The sequence below is a fragment of the Manis pentadactyla genome, chromosome 1 (assembly GCF_030020395.1).
Source record: "Manis pentadactyla isolate mManPen7 chromosome 1, mManPen7.hap1, whole genome shotgun sequence".
Taxonomy (NCBI): Eukaryota; Metazoa; Chordata; class Mammalia; order Pholidota; family Manidae; genus Manis; species Manis pentadactyla.
The window spans coordinates 27,929,108-27,945,439 of record NC_080019.1 but is presented as its reverse complement, the minus strand read 5'-3'; the positions used below and the strand labels follow the sequence as shown (position 1 = coordinate 27,945,439).

At 34.6% G+C, this 16,332-nt stretch overlaps 1 protein-coding gene and 1 long non-coding RNA gene across 9 annotated transcripts in view; one reads left to right on the top strand and one right to left on the bottom strand.

Moving 5' to 3' along the window:
* PDGFC (platelet derived growth factor C) overlaps positions 1-16,332 on the top strand; it is a 203,986-nt gene that overhangs the window by 149,755 nt on the left and 37,899 nt on the right. For all 7 annotated transcript variants that reach the window (XM_036887857.2, XM_036887856.2, XM_036887861.2 and 4 more), the window contains one exon: positions 1,165-1,345. In XM_036887857.2, coding sequence (XP_036743752.1) covers positions 1,165-1,345 — 181 coding nt within the window. The remainder of the gene's footprint in view (positions 1-1,164; positions 1,346-16,332) is intronic.
* LOC130682546 (uncharacterized) overlaps positions 1-16,332 on the bottom strand; it is a 40,283-nt gene that overhangs the window by 5,029 nt on the left and 18,922 nt on the right. Inside the window, exon 3 of one of the 2 annotated variants that reach the window (XR_008995767.1) lies at positions 14,670-14,880. The exons of the other annotated variant lie outside the window; for it this stretch is intronic. This is a non-coding gene — a long non-coding RNA (uncharacterized LOC130682546). Of the gene's footprint in view, positions 1-14,669; positions 14,881-16,332 lie in introns of those variants that run through there. 2 annotated transcript variants of the gene reach the window in all.

The following is a 16,332-nucleotide window of genomic DNA, read 5'->3' as shown; positions in this document are numbered from 1 at the left end:
TGCCTAATATGCTTAGGTTTGTTTTCATTGTGATACAAACAGGTTCAGCAGTGCTCCTGTTAGTATGTTTTTCCAAAATAGTAACTCTGGTAAAATTCCAAAGAATGGAAACTTCCTTCAGTTTATTTGATAGTTGAATTTATGGAAATTTTGGCTTAAATTAAAAGTGCAAAACACATTTATGTTTCCAGTGGGGACAATACTAGGTTTCAGACTCAGACGAATGATAGCAAAAATTTTGCCTACGTGAACGTCCAGTGAACTACTGCAGAGGCCTGGAGGATGTGGGGCAAATATTCACTTTCGTAACTTTCATTCGAACATCTAGGGACCTTGCCCACCACATTTCATAGAGCCCTCCGCAGCTCAAGTCATTGAGAAACCTAGAAAGCCTCTACAAATTTCTAAAACATTCTCTTAAGGGGCAATACTGGTCTAAACCTTCCAAACCAAAGTTCACATTTGTTAGAAAAATACTAAGCATGTAGTCCTTATGTTTAAGATACTGTGTGTCCACGCAGTGTGAAAGAGAAGTATATAAGGACTGATTCCTTTCGTCAAGCCTAAGAACGTGGGTCACTCACATATATATATATAGTTGAAAATATGTGTTGATCGACAAGAGTAAGATGACAGTGAGCTGAGACCACAAGGAAAAGCCTCACAGAGGCAGGGCGCTACGAAGTGAGAGTCGAAGGCTGTGAAGATAATGAAGTGGCTCCAGAAAAACTTTCCTCACAGATGAGAAAAGGGAGCCAAGGAGTCTGACACCAGTGAGAGGTCCTGTCAGGAAGTAGTGGACAATCATAATAGAAATTAAGATGGGAATAAAATGTTTCTGTCCAAATGGAAATTAAACTGGATGTCAGACAGTGATTGCTTCATAGAAAATATGTAAATTTTCAGATGGATGTTTAGTGAATTTGGAGTTTATTAACTCTGAAAGTGGAGGGTGTAGAGTAGAACTCATATTTCTTTCATTGAAAATGCATCTTCAGTGGTGTCCTTTCTTTGGAATATTTGATTACATTTACCCACTTAAATTTGGGATGAACTTATGGCTGTGATTCCTAGATGGATTCATTGCATCCATGGATGTGGAAATTGAGTGGCTAAAGTAAGCAGATCATGACTGAATGCCTCTTATCTCTTTGTCTCTTACAGGTATGATTTTGTAGAAGTTGAGGAACCCAGTGATGGAACTATATTAGGGCGCTGGTGTGGTTCTGGTACTGTGCCAGGAAAGCAGATTTCCAAAGGAAATCAAATAAGGATAAGATTTGTATCTGATGAATATTTTCCTTCTGAACCGGGGTTCTGCATCCACTACAACATTGTCATACCCGTAAGTACCACTTAGAGTTCCCCTTATATCGTTGGGTTGGTTATTGGTTTACTTTTTTTCCCCTTTTTTAGACAGGAGAAGCAGGAAAAACAAAAACTTTTTCCTAGCTTGAATTTTTTTTTCATACGTGTCACTCTTTTCACAGTTGTTTTAACACGTTATCACAAATACCTAGAATTTTATCACTGTAGATCATTATCTGTGTTAAATACCTTATCAATATGAGATAAAATATGTTTTTTTACAACAGTTAGGAAATGGTAGCATATCTGTCAATCAGCAACTCACTGTGTGATATCTCAGTGTTGATGGGAAATTACCTAGGGTAGATAACATTTTCTCTTGAAAAAAATAGGGAAATTATGCATTTATTACTCTTACCACTTCACTCACCATCAAAATTTGGGCTATATAATGTCTTCCTGATGTAATTTTAATTTTGAATTAAATAATAAATGATAAAATACAATTTTAGTGTTCTAGGATTTTTGGTGACCCTTTCTTACAGGATATTATTCCATTTGCTAAATGTTACTCTTATTCTAAAGATGTAAATTTTGAAGCTTACACAGGACTGATGATTCTTATTTTCAAATGAATATATTGTCGAGCTGGAAAGCCAGCACTATTTGACATTAATACTGTCTTAACTAAATGCGTGTCTCTATTGCTGTGTAAGTCCATATGCCCTTTTGTGATGTTTTACCTTTTTCCCTCATTAAGGTAACATTCCTTTTCTGTTCCTGCCAAAAATTTATTTTTTAGATGTGTTGTATACAAATACGTACATAACATTTCTCTTTTTACCTTTTTCTGTAGGAAAATAAACTTATTACCTGTTAATTCTTCTCAAATCAATGTTTTAGTAAAATATGTTTCAAAAGTAGTTATCTCAATTTTCCTACTTAATATGTATCATGCTTGAATATTATTCATGTCCCTGTGCTCCAAAAAGGAAGTTTTGAAATCCTCACTGGAATTTAAGAAATCTACCTATGTTGTCTAATTATAATTGTTATTATATTTTCACTTGTATCGTGATTGCTTGTACCCTTCATGTACTATTTCAAACTTGTATCTGTTGCAGACAAAACAATAATGTTGGAAACCCTTTTGCTATTTTTTTATCACATTCTACTTTTACTAGTAATACAGAAGTACTTAGGCAAATATTGATCAGTATTATCACCATTTAAAGTAATATAAAAATTGATTTTGATAGGAGATTTAGCAAATCAGTAGGCACATTTTGAACACATCATGAGGTGGACTACCTGAATTAACATGTATGCTTTACTAGTACAAAAGTAATGCACAAAGTAAGCTACCAATTCTTGAGGCAAATTAGAAAATATAGAATTAATATTTAAATTTATATATTATATTCATACAGAAGTGAGCAGAAATTTTCTTTTTTTAATTGCCCAAACTGAAGTCTATGGAACATTATTTAAGCAACTAATTAAATTAAGAGATTTAAATATTGAGTTAATAGCTAAAAAAGAAACAATAGAATGCTAACTGAAATTTGGAAATAATTATTAATTTAGTAACAATAGGATCATTTATTATGTACAACTGAAAACAGATATCTCTAAAATATATGCTGTAAATTTATATTCTGAAATCTTGATCAATTTCCTTATGTAGATTAAGATACTCATAACTCTTCCTTTTATGAAATACTGTTGCCCGTGTAGGTTCCTTACCATTTCCTTTATTAATTGCCAAAGTTTTCTTAATTCTTTAGTATTTTTTATTTTAATTTAATAAAATTTAATAATTTCACCTAGAAATGCAAAATGTTAATAATAGGCAAGATGGACTTTTTTTTAAACACTATTGATAGGTAATAACTTTCATACTGTGATTATTTGTTTATATAAAGACACTAAAAATCTGTTTAACACACTTGTACAGTAACTTGCTTCACAGCATTTATGAGTTTAATTTTTCTTTTTTAAGTCTAAGATGGCCTTGGGAGCCATGGCTGTACTTCCATGAAGTTGTATGGTCCCCATTCTCAGTTTGGGTTTTTAGCATACCTAATACTCTTAAATGTTTAAATATGAAACAGTTACATTTTTCCATAAAACATAATGATAGGTCGTGTACTACAGCAAAGGTTCTATTTATCCCAAACCTGTGACAAAAATGAACTTGAAATTGAGAAGTCACTTATATTTTAAATGAGCTATTCTCTTCATATTATATTGTTTAAATATGTATAAATAGCAATCTACTCTCATGCTACAGAACAAGGCATGAGAACTAAAGTGTACATATGCCCACACCAAGAGTTGACTTTTCCTGATTTTGTGGCTACTAACCCAAGTTATGTGGTTAAATAAAATATATAAAGTTGACAACACAGGAGATTTTCAGTGCCTAGATGAATTCTGGGTGCATTATAGGTTCTCAATAAATACTTGAATGCTTGAATCAATCATCCAACTCATTGTCACTGACACTTGTATTTATTGGTTAGACTGATGACCTTTGAGACTGAGGTGAGATTGAGAACTATAAGGATCTGCTGTATCACCCATCCTTTTGACTAAAGGCCCTGCTGCTTGGCTTTGACCCATTATGAGATTTACTATGTCTTAAGACCAGAAACTGCATCTGAGACTTTTGAAGTGTGTATCACTGGTTACATAGTTAAAATTAAAGTCAGTACATTTTTGAATAATTACTGAAATAATTTGATAAATGTTAAGTATGGACTTTGATGGGCTAAGAATTGCCTCTCCTGGTATCTATTGAGCCATGTTTTGCATGGCAACTAAGTTAACCTCTGACGGGCTGCAGAAAATGGAGATATGTAGACAAATAGTACAGAAGACCTTATATTAACTTGTTATATGCTTAGGAAAACAATACACTTCAGGCTGGAAGAAACCAGAACACATGATGGTAGTTTCCTATATTGCCTACTAAGTATGACTTGGTGATTTTAATTCTGTTAGGTTGCTTTTTGCAATGATTACTGACACATGAATTTTACAATCTCAGAAGCTTTGCTTGTTTTGGGTTTAAATTTACTCTGACAATTTATCTACCACCTATTGTCTTGCTTCCTCTCCCATCTTTTGTCTTGGTTCTCTGTATCCATCTGTCCTTCCACACAGCCGCACTCATTCTAGCCTTGGTAGCTGCCCAGAAGGGTGAGATTTGATGAATGAATATTTGACAAGTGGTTTTGCTTTTAAGCCTCACAGAGGGTTTTGAATCATCATTGAGTTTTACTGAATGACATCCCTCCTTCCTCGTCTCCCTGCCCCCAACCCCCTACATTAGTAGCGTGGCAGCAGCCCATCAGTCTTACCTGTGTATCTGTGAATGAAAGCCGAAAGAAAGAAGTTTGCCTTTTGGTGAGGAGACTTCAAAGTTCTTGTGGCATTTGCTCAGGGGCAAGTTCCCCTCCAACTCCCTGGATCATCTCTGATATTCTTTTGACTTTTTTGCCTGGGATAAATTTCATAATTGGCACACCCAGTTCCCCGGAGGCAATGGTCTTGCTGACTGCAAGCACAGCACTAGGACCTTAGGAGCCACTAGCCACCATGGTTTCTAATTTTCTAATGATAAAAATGTTATTAGCCACAAGTCCTTAGTTGATTATTAACTTCCCGCATTGAGGTTTGTTACTGAGTGCCGCGCACAATGCCAGAACCATTGCAGCTGCTCATTCATATCTTACAGAAATTCAGCCATTCCCCCTTAGAGGTGCCTAAACCGGAGAGGTTCTGCACTAACTTCTCATTTACTATTTGCTACTTTTGTTGCCGTTGCACAGTGGTGATGATTCATAAACTAGAAAACTCTAGAATCACACTTAAACCACCAGGTATTTTCCTGGTCCTGATATATTAGGCTCTGTTACCAAGGAATCGTTCTTGTCCTACTTGAAGAATTGAATTGGTTTCTTTTTCTCTGTTTTGGGGTATTTTTTTTTGTGTGTGTGTGTTTTTTTTGCTTCTGTTTTTGGTTTTGGTGAAGAGTGGAGCATCGAGGGTAAAGAAATTAGTGCATACTTACTACATTGTTCCCATCTATGTATACACAGAAAAATTTGAGTTTAATCACTTTTTTTTTCCTGGGACAATTACAAGAAAGTTTATGTTAATATTTTTTTATTTTTTGCTAGCAAGGGAGATAATTGTGAAGCCTTCTTTGGGAACGTGAATGGGTATTTTATTCAAGTCAGCCTTTAAGACCCCATTATTCTGATTACTATGTATCTTAGCAATAGAGTTTTAATACACTAGTTAAAATTCTCAGTTTTTGCCACACATGTTGACATTAAAAATCATGTTCACTTTTATAAAAAGATGATTTACCCACTCATTTTCTCTGAACTGATGAATAAAAGAACATATAGTTGAACAAGGGATTTATTATTTTGATTGAAGTGATTTAATACTTAAAGATTTTATATATATTTTACATATAGATGTACTTTCCCTTGTAATGTTATGATTTCAGTATCATTTCTTGATTTCCCAATATTTTAGAATAAGACATAAATAAAATTTGTCTTTCCATTTTACTATTATAAGTTGATATTAAAGGCTAAGTTTTACTTAGAAAAGACTTTAGCATAAGATGTTTATCTGAAACTATAGCTAATTGTAGCTTCCAAAAAAAGTACTAGAAATACTATATAAATTTAAAAATATATTTTAATATGATTTTCAAGAATTATTTATCAAAATATATATTCCCCAGTCATGCCCCATTAACAATGAAAAATGCCCATCCATGCAGATTGATGCCAAATGATATATATTCAGCTTTTATTATTGTGCATAAGGAGTTAATAATGTCTTTGATTTTTTTCTCTTCATGCTAAAAGAGGGAAAAAAAAAGGCCTGGTAGATTAGCAGTGAGAGATTGTTTGGGAAGAAATGAAGCAAAACTGAAATAAAACAGTGCAAGCTTGTTTCTGTTTGGAGGCCACACACATTGAGAGCCCAGCACACATTTCAGATCTCTTAGAAAGAAAAGAAAATTTCTTGTTTAATTTTGGAGTAATTTATAATAGATTATGTATGTTTTACTCTGTGTACTATAGCATAAGCACCATTATTTAAAATGTTAAGAAACCACAAAGACTGAAAAATAACATCTTTTCTTCTAGCATCAAAAGACCTTATTAAAAGTCTTGCTTAAAAAAATAGTCTTAATGTAAAAAATATAGCATATTTTTGTCAGATAAGTATTTCAAAAAACTATACCTATTTTTGAAATAAAATATCCTAATCCAAATCTGAATATTTTTAGCTGTTTTATTCTCTTTGTATACAACTATTCTTCTTGAGTTAAGACTACATATTGTGTATGTGTTTTTTAAATGGTTTTGTGATTTGAGGTTTTTCTTTTCCTCCCTCCAAACCGGTTAACACTGAGAAAAATGATTAAACTACCACTGATTATTTTAAAGCCATTTCATTGAATATTGTATTTGTAGAATTTTAATCTAAACTTTCTGATCAGAAAGGAATAACATAATATTTTCAACAATTTATTTATTCTCAATTTCCATTTAAAGAATGGATCAGTTTAGATTAAAAGAAATAGTTGTTATAGCTATAATAACAATTGACTCCACATATTTTTATGTTCTTTTCTTTATTGCCTGAAAAGGGGAGGGTGGGGAAATGAATGAACTGAATACTCCTTTAACTCACAACAACCCAAACTTGTCTTTTCAGTTGCTTCCAAATCTGTTGTATTATTTTTATGATTTTACTTTTTATTTTTTAATATGCATAATTAGTCACATTTGCTTGGATATTATTTTTTATACTTGATAGTGAAATGATATCCAGAGATTAAATAATATTAGATAATTGTGTGTCAGAGTAATCACTTTAGAACCCCAACTGTGTTTTCCTTCGTAGTGACTTTGTAAATGACTTGTCCAGAGTTAGGTCAGTGCCCGGCCAGTGCACACTGTAGAAGGGTGTATGGTTTCCGTGGGGAAGGTTTAGAAGGACACTTGATGCCTGAGATGCCATTAAGGAATGCATGACTGATTGCCAAAGTAGTTATTAATTATGCAGGATACAGAGAACAAAGCAAGCTCAGTGAATATTGAAGTTGGATGGAGGAAGAAGAAAGAAAGATATTTTTTCCGTCCCTTCTGGCATTTGCCAGTAGATTATTTAACTGTTAATATCATGTAAAGAAAAGTCTTAACTGAAGGCCAACTTTGCTTTTATGTCAGGTTAAGAAAAATTCCAACTACATCTCAAACAAGGCATCAGGTTCATTGGTTCACTTCCTTAGAAAAAAATTAGCACACCTGGAATAAAAATAGAGCAATATCATAACATTAATCCCATAGAAAAAAATGTCAGTGCCAGAATGGCAGGATTTTTTTTAAATACACATGTTCATAACAAATTGTATGACATTTCTATATTATTATATTAAATTGATTTCAACAAGTGAGATTTAGGCTAAAACCCTTCAAATTAACATTTTATTTACCTCAAGAGAGAATAAAGACAAGCATTTGCTCTTAGAATTATTTTTAGTCTTTAGAGAATGGAAGAAATACTTCAGTTACTATATGTCTGTACTATAGTCTGAAACATTTTTTGAATGATTAGATTTTTATTAAAATATACAATATACTTGTATATTTAGACAGGGATGCCTGGATGACAGTATTTTATTGCATCAAAGAAATTACACAATTGCTGTAGAGACTAAACTCTTAATTGGATAAGAGCTGCTAAATATATTTTTCCACTCAACTTCTATCCCATAGACATAGGGCTCTCTTTCATGTGAAGATTCATGGTTTCTTCCATTTCTATTGATTGTTTTTGTTCTAGTTAATTCCTACCTATCTAAGAAAGAATTTCACAGTTACTATGATTTGTATTTGGAAAAAGGCACTACTGCACAGTTGGTACTACTGCACAGAAGGTAAAAAGGCAGACAGACCATCTTAAGTTGACATAGAAGGGGGTTGTAAGTAAGAATTTAGACTAATTGAAAGTTTAAAGTCTGATTGATTCATATTTTATATCTAAAGCCACAAAGATTTAAAAGCTTAAGTTAACATAATTTATACCCAATGGAGAGACTCATTCTCTAGATGTAAGTTTGCTGCCGTTTAAAATGATATAATAAATACTTTTTTCTTCAGCACCCCCATCCATTTTCCTGTTAGTTCTTTCAATATTTATTGAAGGATATTTGATATTTTGTTGTGAGAAAATTCAAATTTTTACATGGTCCTATCCTGGATCTCTGAAAACTGACCTTGTTTTGGAGAAAAAAAATATGTATATACATATATAACTATGTGTGTAAGTCATGTTAAGTGGTTTGGAAAGATTGTGAGACGGAGAAGCAGTTGCTGAGAGCAGAGGGACATCATGCTGCCTAAGTTAAAGAAAAAAAGCAATCAAACAAAAACCCTGGGAGTTACCTAGTATAAATATTGTATCAAATATAAAATTTTTTCAAGAGCTTATTAAAAATGCATATTATCAGATGTCAGAGATTTATGATTCTTTTGGTCTGGAGTGGTACCCAGGTTATATGCATTTTCATCAAAATGAGCTTGGAAATTCTGATACAAGATAGTCTCACATTGAATTTGTTGAGGAGAAATTGCTCTAAAACTATATAAACTGAGCAAGATGCAGAGTTTTAATATAAGATGTTGGGGAAATATTTTTCATATTTTTTGGAACAAATTGGGAACTCTGTGTATTTTGTAGCTAACATACCCATGTGTTCTCTGATTTTCATTATTGCAAAAACAGTGGGACTTTCTCACAGAACTAGAGATTTCAGTCTTTAGTACTTGCATTTATTGTACCGACTTTTCTGAACTTTATATTAAAGCCTATCAATTTTTTCAACTGCCAGCATCTGTTCCCTGTGGAACTAGAATAAATGACAATCTGCCTTCTCTTCTAGTTCAACACTAAGCTCATCTGATAATTTGCAGATGACAAAGTTCCAGCTCTGAGGTACAGTTCTAGACAAGATATTCATTCATTCATCTGGTGTGATAAGACACTGTTAGTAAAACAGGATGGTTGCAGCCATCAAGAAATACCCTTTCATGGTCTTCATGCTCCTTTTTTTTTCACAAGTAATTTAAATTTTTGTCAGAGTTTTACTTTCATAGTTTTAAAAGGCAAATAACCTCTCTTAGACTTGTCATAAAAATAGCAATGGCCCCTTTTTTACCCCTGCCAAAGATATTTTCCTACTTCTTGGAGGCAAACACTTCCAGTTCTTCTAACCGACTTTTGTGGAACTGACCTGTGCACCTCCGCGTAACGTGCTTTAGTTGCTACTTCTTATTTCTTTGGTGTTAAGCACTGACCACGCTTCCCAACACCCCATCCTCTGTTACATCCTAATTACATCATGCTCCAAATTCTCTGTGTACAGCCGGTGGCTGTGTGAGCACAGCTGGGCCATCAAGTAAGTATATGATGGCGACACTTCCCTTCTTGCTCCTTTTTTTGGTTTGTTCTTCCTAGAGTTGTGTTGTTTTCAAGAATGCATTGCTTTCTATATATTTCGCACGGATTCATCCCCAAACCATTCCTCAAATTGTGTAAGTCTCCTGTCATCATCAGGTACAGTTAGACACATCAGGTTTTCTAATACAGTCGACCCTGAATGACACGGGTTTGAACTGTGTGGGTCTGCAGGTACGCAGCTTTCTTTTAATAAATTATGGGAAAAACTTTTTGGAGATTTGCAGCAATGTGGAAGAACATTATCTTTTCTCTAGCTTACTTTGTTGTAAGAATACAGCCTGTAATACATACAGAATGCAAAATGTGTTAGTCGACTGTCTATACCAGCAAGGCTTCCTGTCAACAGTAGTATATTCGTAGCTGAGTTTTCACAGAGTTAAAGTTATACAGAGATTTTTTACTGCTCAGTGGGTCAGCATTCCTAACTCCCTGTTGTTGAAGGGTGCTTATAATTGCATCTTCCAGACAAAATCTCTGCTGAAACAATCTCATCTACTTCAGTTTGCACTGACTGCCCTCTAGGCCAGCTACACGGCCCTGGTCCCTGGGGTCTCCGGCCTTACCGAGCGTTCCCTGGGCCACGTTCTTGCCTTAGATGCCTTGGCCGCACATCCTTTGTCTTCCTCACTCTTAGTTTTACTTCCCTGTGTGGGAAGGGAATAAAACCCCCGTGAACTTACTGAGGAAAAGGAGCATCAGAGATAAAAGTGTTGTGATCTTGCATAACTGAAAATGCCTTTATATAACCCTCAAACTTAAGTAACAGTTCGTGAAGTGTAGAATTTGAGCTGGACACTAAAAAGCTGACGGACATGCTTTGCATGTGGATGGGCTTGCCGACTATGGTCTTTATTGTACTGAGAGCTGGCCAGATCAATTCCTTGAAAAACCCCTGATTGCTCTAATCTCTTTTCCAAGGGTGTAATTCTGGCGGTTAGTATTCTGAAATGAGAGCTGAGTGGATTAAGACTGAGAGTCTCAGCATTAAACATAAATATTTTTACTCAGCCTCCTCCATTCACCCATAAATATCAGTGCTCTCAACTCTTCTTGGGTTCCCCAGCCCATAACTCCCCAGTTTATTCTGTGCATGGAACGAATCTGAACAGGGAATAAATCAGTGTTCTGCCTCAGCGGGGAAACAGATTAGGAATTTCATTTTCACCCAGTCCTCCTGTTTTGGGTCCCACTGTCATTTCCACTTACATGGGTATGTCACCAGATCCCAGAGCTTTTTAGTTGTTGTTTCATGTAAATCATGAAGACATTTTGGCTTTGTCCCTGGTGAACTTTGTGAAGTCCACTGATGCCGTGGCTACGTACACACCTGCTTTTCAGTTTCCAAAATGTTGTCATTGTTGCCTCTTTTCTGATGTTCTTTGGCCTTAAAGGATTATGTATTTCAATCTGTCATTTTAGGAGAGAACAGAGCTAAAATCCCCATCTTTTTCTCACTTTCTTGTATTCATGTATCAATGCCCTCATTAAAGACTAAGTTTACATTTGATTAACAGATTTTCACAAACTGCACAATACAGTGAAGACACAGTATGTGCCAGTGCCATGCCTCTGACCCGCTTTCAGTACAACTCTGCCTTATGCTCCAGCGCCAGATAAAAATGAGCCCCTATAAAAGTTGCTTTGCATGATTATGCTAAAATTGTATTTACTTTATAAATCTTGGAGAGGCATAGAGAGGACTTCACATTTATTAGCTATTTAACATATCCCTGAACTCTGTTTTAATATTCGTATTATCTATTGGGGTACCAACCAGATTCATTGATCATGCATGTTATTGTAACCAAACAACTTCTATGATCCTCACATTTGAGAAAATGCTATACTCATAAATTATCTTTAAATCTTCATCTATTTGAGTAATGCCATTAATGTATTTACTATTTTAACATGTAAACGAGAATTTTAAGATTTTACCTCTTTAACTAAGATGGCATACTTGCTATTATTTAAGATTACTTGGAAATCACCTGAATCTGATTTTATATATAATACAACCCTCATTTTTTACATCCTTTGACGGTCTTAGAACACACCTAAAAGGTAAGTGCAGTTAGGGTTATATGCTCCTCAAGAGGTTAATTTTTGAAAGTGAAGTATATTCTCAGCATATTTTAAAAAATTAAATGCTTAATGATATCAGCCTGGAAGTGGTTGAATGAGGCAGAAGAGAATGAGCATATGTTGAAAGAGGTACTAGGCTTGATGGATGTTTTTATATCATTTAATCTCCATCATGCAATATTATCACCATTTTAGATTAAAACTCAGAAGGTCACTTACCTAGACATGAGGGTATCATATAAGGTTTTCCTAATTCTAGTGAAAGCCAGGCTGCCTGTGCACTGTTTTGGGAAATATATTAGGAAAATCATCGAGGAAGGAAAGGACAAAGATTTTCTTTCAACGTCTCTGTTTTTCTGTTAAAACACCTAAGTATTATTTTTTATTTATGTTGGTTTTGATGTCATGGATACTTTAACTTTGAGAGTTAGTGAATTAAATAAGAATTTACCATTTTTAATTTCTTAATTTTTTTCTTTTTTAGTAAATGATAGTGGTAATAAATATTGGGGCTTAACTTCTAGTTTCTGTATACAGCTGCCTTTAAAATGCAAACAGCTACCTTTAAAAGTCACTTTCAAAGTAAACACAATGTTAAAAAAAAAAAGTAAAAATGCGTTTGGAGTCAATATTTCACCGATCGTATTTCACTTATCAGTCAAATTCCATCACTAGTGAAAAATAGCACTTACTTGTGAATACCCTAGCAATTTTCTCAGCTCCAATGAATTTTCCAAACCTGTGTCATTAAGGAAACTTTAAAGGCTTAAATTTATACATAGAAATAAGAAAATTAAATTGGAAAACAAGATTTAATTGGCAGTCTCCTATTAATATCATTCTGGAATACAAAAGACCCATAGCCTTTTTAGTTTGAAATTACGTGGTTTGTGCACAGTGTCTGAAATATAATAGGTGCTTGATAATGTTTGAAATGAATAGAAGAGGAAGTACAAAGCTAAGGACTAATACACATGGAGAATGCCATTTTGCAGCTGTGTGCAGGGTGGCTGTCTGTAAGCCACCCAAGGCCCCTGTGAACTGGAGGAGGAAGTTCCGGCACCAGGACGTCTTTGTGGCAGCGCCCCAGGGCAAGGGTCCTGTATCTGCCTAGGTGTTTCCACTCTGCTTAAGTAAAGACAGCTTTTGTGTAAGTGTGAATAAAAGCCATTATAGAAATACCTGCCTGGTACCTTCCCTTCTATTTCTCCACTGCAAGCAGTTATTCAGAAGAGGGATTAAGGTTGTCATCTGTTGCCTTAAAAGACTATATGAATTATCTTAAGTACTTCCAAAGCAGGTTTGCTTAAGAAAGCTAAGATTTACATTAAATTTTTTCCCCCCTTTGGAAGAATAAAGGAAAGGCATTCAAGGGCAGTTGTTTACAACTCTAAAATAAAATCTGAGATAGGAATTGGAAATTCGTGTGGGTAACTCCAAGTCAGCCTAGGTGATGTCTAATACATTCTCTGAAAACAGGCTTTTAAATTTTATAGCATTGCTAAAGAGGAAATGCCTTTTTCTAGAGGAATAACATTCAGATAGGGTAGAAAAAATAAAAAAGAACAGAAGTACTTTCCTGCTGGGTATAAGTTAGTGAAATAGCATTAAGTGTAATTAGTTGTTTTAGGAAAAGATAACGTGAAAGAGACTAAATTGCTAGAGAGACATAGAGACACTGCATGCAAAAACTTGACTTCCAACACCTGAGATAGGCGGTATTAAAATATATGACACATCCTGTGGATGAGGTGCTTTAGAAGTCATCTCAAACATTCTGACACAAATATTTTCCTTTCTTTCTGGAATATGATGAGTGATGCTTTGTGGTATTTTAATCCCATTACTGATAAAAGTAATAAAAACTGAGTCTACCCAGGCATATGGTATTTTGTTTTAAAGTCAGATCCTTTTCAGACTTGGTCTTCAGCAGGGTGCTAATGGCTCTCTGAATTTAACATTTACATGCTGCTTGTTTACCCTTTGGGACTCCAAAAGAGTGTAGTATTTTATGACTAGATGTCCAGAGTGGGTACTCTGACTACAGTTTGTAATTGCAGCAGTACTGACTGGGAAGGTGTGCATTCGTACTGCGTATTTAAATCGGCTTCCCCAAATCTTAGGGTCATGCTCTTCAGTTACCCACAGTTTGTTTTCTCTTCCAATAGAATTCCTAAATACATAAGAAGGTTTCACTGTTTTCCTTTGGGTCGCCAAAGTCATTATTTGGCATGTATGGCATAGCCTAATTCAATGTCACTGAGCAATTTAAGGATGTTAACTCTTTAAAAGGACATATGGACCTTCTGTTATGGTGCTCTTTGCATATGGGTTTTACTTCTTTATTATGTTGTAAAGTTGTGGCAAGATGCAATTTAGCTTAAGAAAGTATTCAGTCATCTGGCTTGGAGATATATGTAATTTTGTACTTTAATGTAAGTTTGTGTTAAGCTGGCCAAAAAAAACCAAGCTTATCCAAATAAATACTAATAGTACACACCATTTCCTGAATACCTACTATTGTATTAGGTTCTTGATATACATCCTCTCATTTAGTATTATGATAACTCTATGAAAGTATCCCCATTTTACCTAGGAGGTAGTATGCTCAGATAAAGAATGCAACTTGCCTAAGGTTCAGAGAAAATAAATGGGAGAAATTATAGTCAAATCATGAATTTTAACCTGACAAATAAAAAACTAGAGACTGAGAGATCTATGAAATAAAAGGGTTTATTGATCCTTTACAAATGCTAGCCAGAAAAAGGACTGAGTCCTGGGGCAGGAAGTTTCTGCTTCACTAGCAGCAAGGCCAGTTAACAGAAACAACTTGTCCATCAGACTCCAGAAACAGGGCACAATCATGAGGGTCTCAAAAAAGGAAAGTTCGTTCAATTCACACTGGCTGCAGATAAGGGAGGCAGGCTACCAAGAAACAAGGAAAGGAGAGGGATAGGCGGTTAGTCCCTAGAGAAGGCTTGTGGACTGGTTGATGATGTTCAGACACTGGTCATGCTCAAGGTGGGGAGGGGGAAACAGTGGTTCTTGGGGCCTTCTAAATGCTTGTTGAAATGACTTCATCCAGGAATGGGGAGTTTCTGGTTAGCTAAGGCCTGCAGCTATGGATTGATGACCTTCTCCTGTCTCTCTCCCTTATTCTCTAGCCCTTATGTCACTTAATTTAGGACATTTCAGAATTTTTCCTTATCAAACCATTGTATATAATATCTCCTAATCAACTTTTGCTCAATAAGAACTTTTTTAACATGTTATTTTGAGATAACTGTAAATTGACATTCATTTGTAAGAAAGATCCTGTGTACCCTTGACTTACTTTTCCTCAGTGGTAACATCTTACATAGCGATATATAGTATAATATCACAACCTAGAAAGTGACATTGATACAAGCCACCAATTCCAAAAAGAAATTTTTCAGTAAACAAAAATGCACAGCACCATACAAGGTATTAAATGAAGATGTTTTATGGGAAGACTTCCATAAGTAAAAGTTAAAAGAATGTTTGATTAATATGTCAAACATTTAAAAAATTTTTAAATGGCTCAATCAGGAATAACAAGAGACAACATACATCTTTATATCATGAAATGGCTTCAGAATATAAACTTGGTCAGAAAGGAAATTTTTATTCTGAACTAGATGATCTCATGATCTTCATCTAAAATTCATCAGTTGTGCAGAGCCATTTTTGCAGTTTAGAGTAGAACATCTATCAAAGATTAAAGATTACAAAATCAAAAATAATACCACAAATCACTCCTCTTGATGTGGGATTCAAATTCAATGTGTGAAACTTAAATAGTCACTATAAATAAATCCATGAGTAGGACTTTGCTGCCTCTGATGCAGAGATTAATGAAGTTTTAGGATGCTGAGAGCTCAAGATAAAATCTGTAGCTTTAGACTGATGTCAAGATTCAGAACTGATTGCTTTAAAAAGCCCTTCATTTCTCCAGAATAGATTGATGATTTTAGTGCTACTAAATCTCTTCTCATGCAAAATGTATATAATTTGGTTCTAACAGGCATGGTATGTGGGAGTATTTACATATGAAATGTAACTATATGATATGTGAAAGTTAAACTATTTCAAAAGCAAAAGATAGTCACCTGTGTGATATTTTTCGTTATTTTTAAATTTCAGAATCCCATTGAAGCCAGCTCATGAACACGTGGGGCTGATAGCTGGTCCAAAAGTTGACTAGAGTAGTTCAAGTGGAGACTCATAAAAATGTAAAAATGACACACACACTCTATAAGTATTTAATTTTCATTTCACTACTCTTCACTTAGTAAAAAGACCTTTTATTTAAGGAGGGATATGCTGTTTGGAGTCCTGTTGCATTCTTCCAGAAAT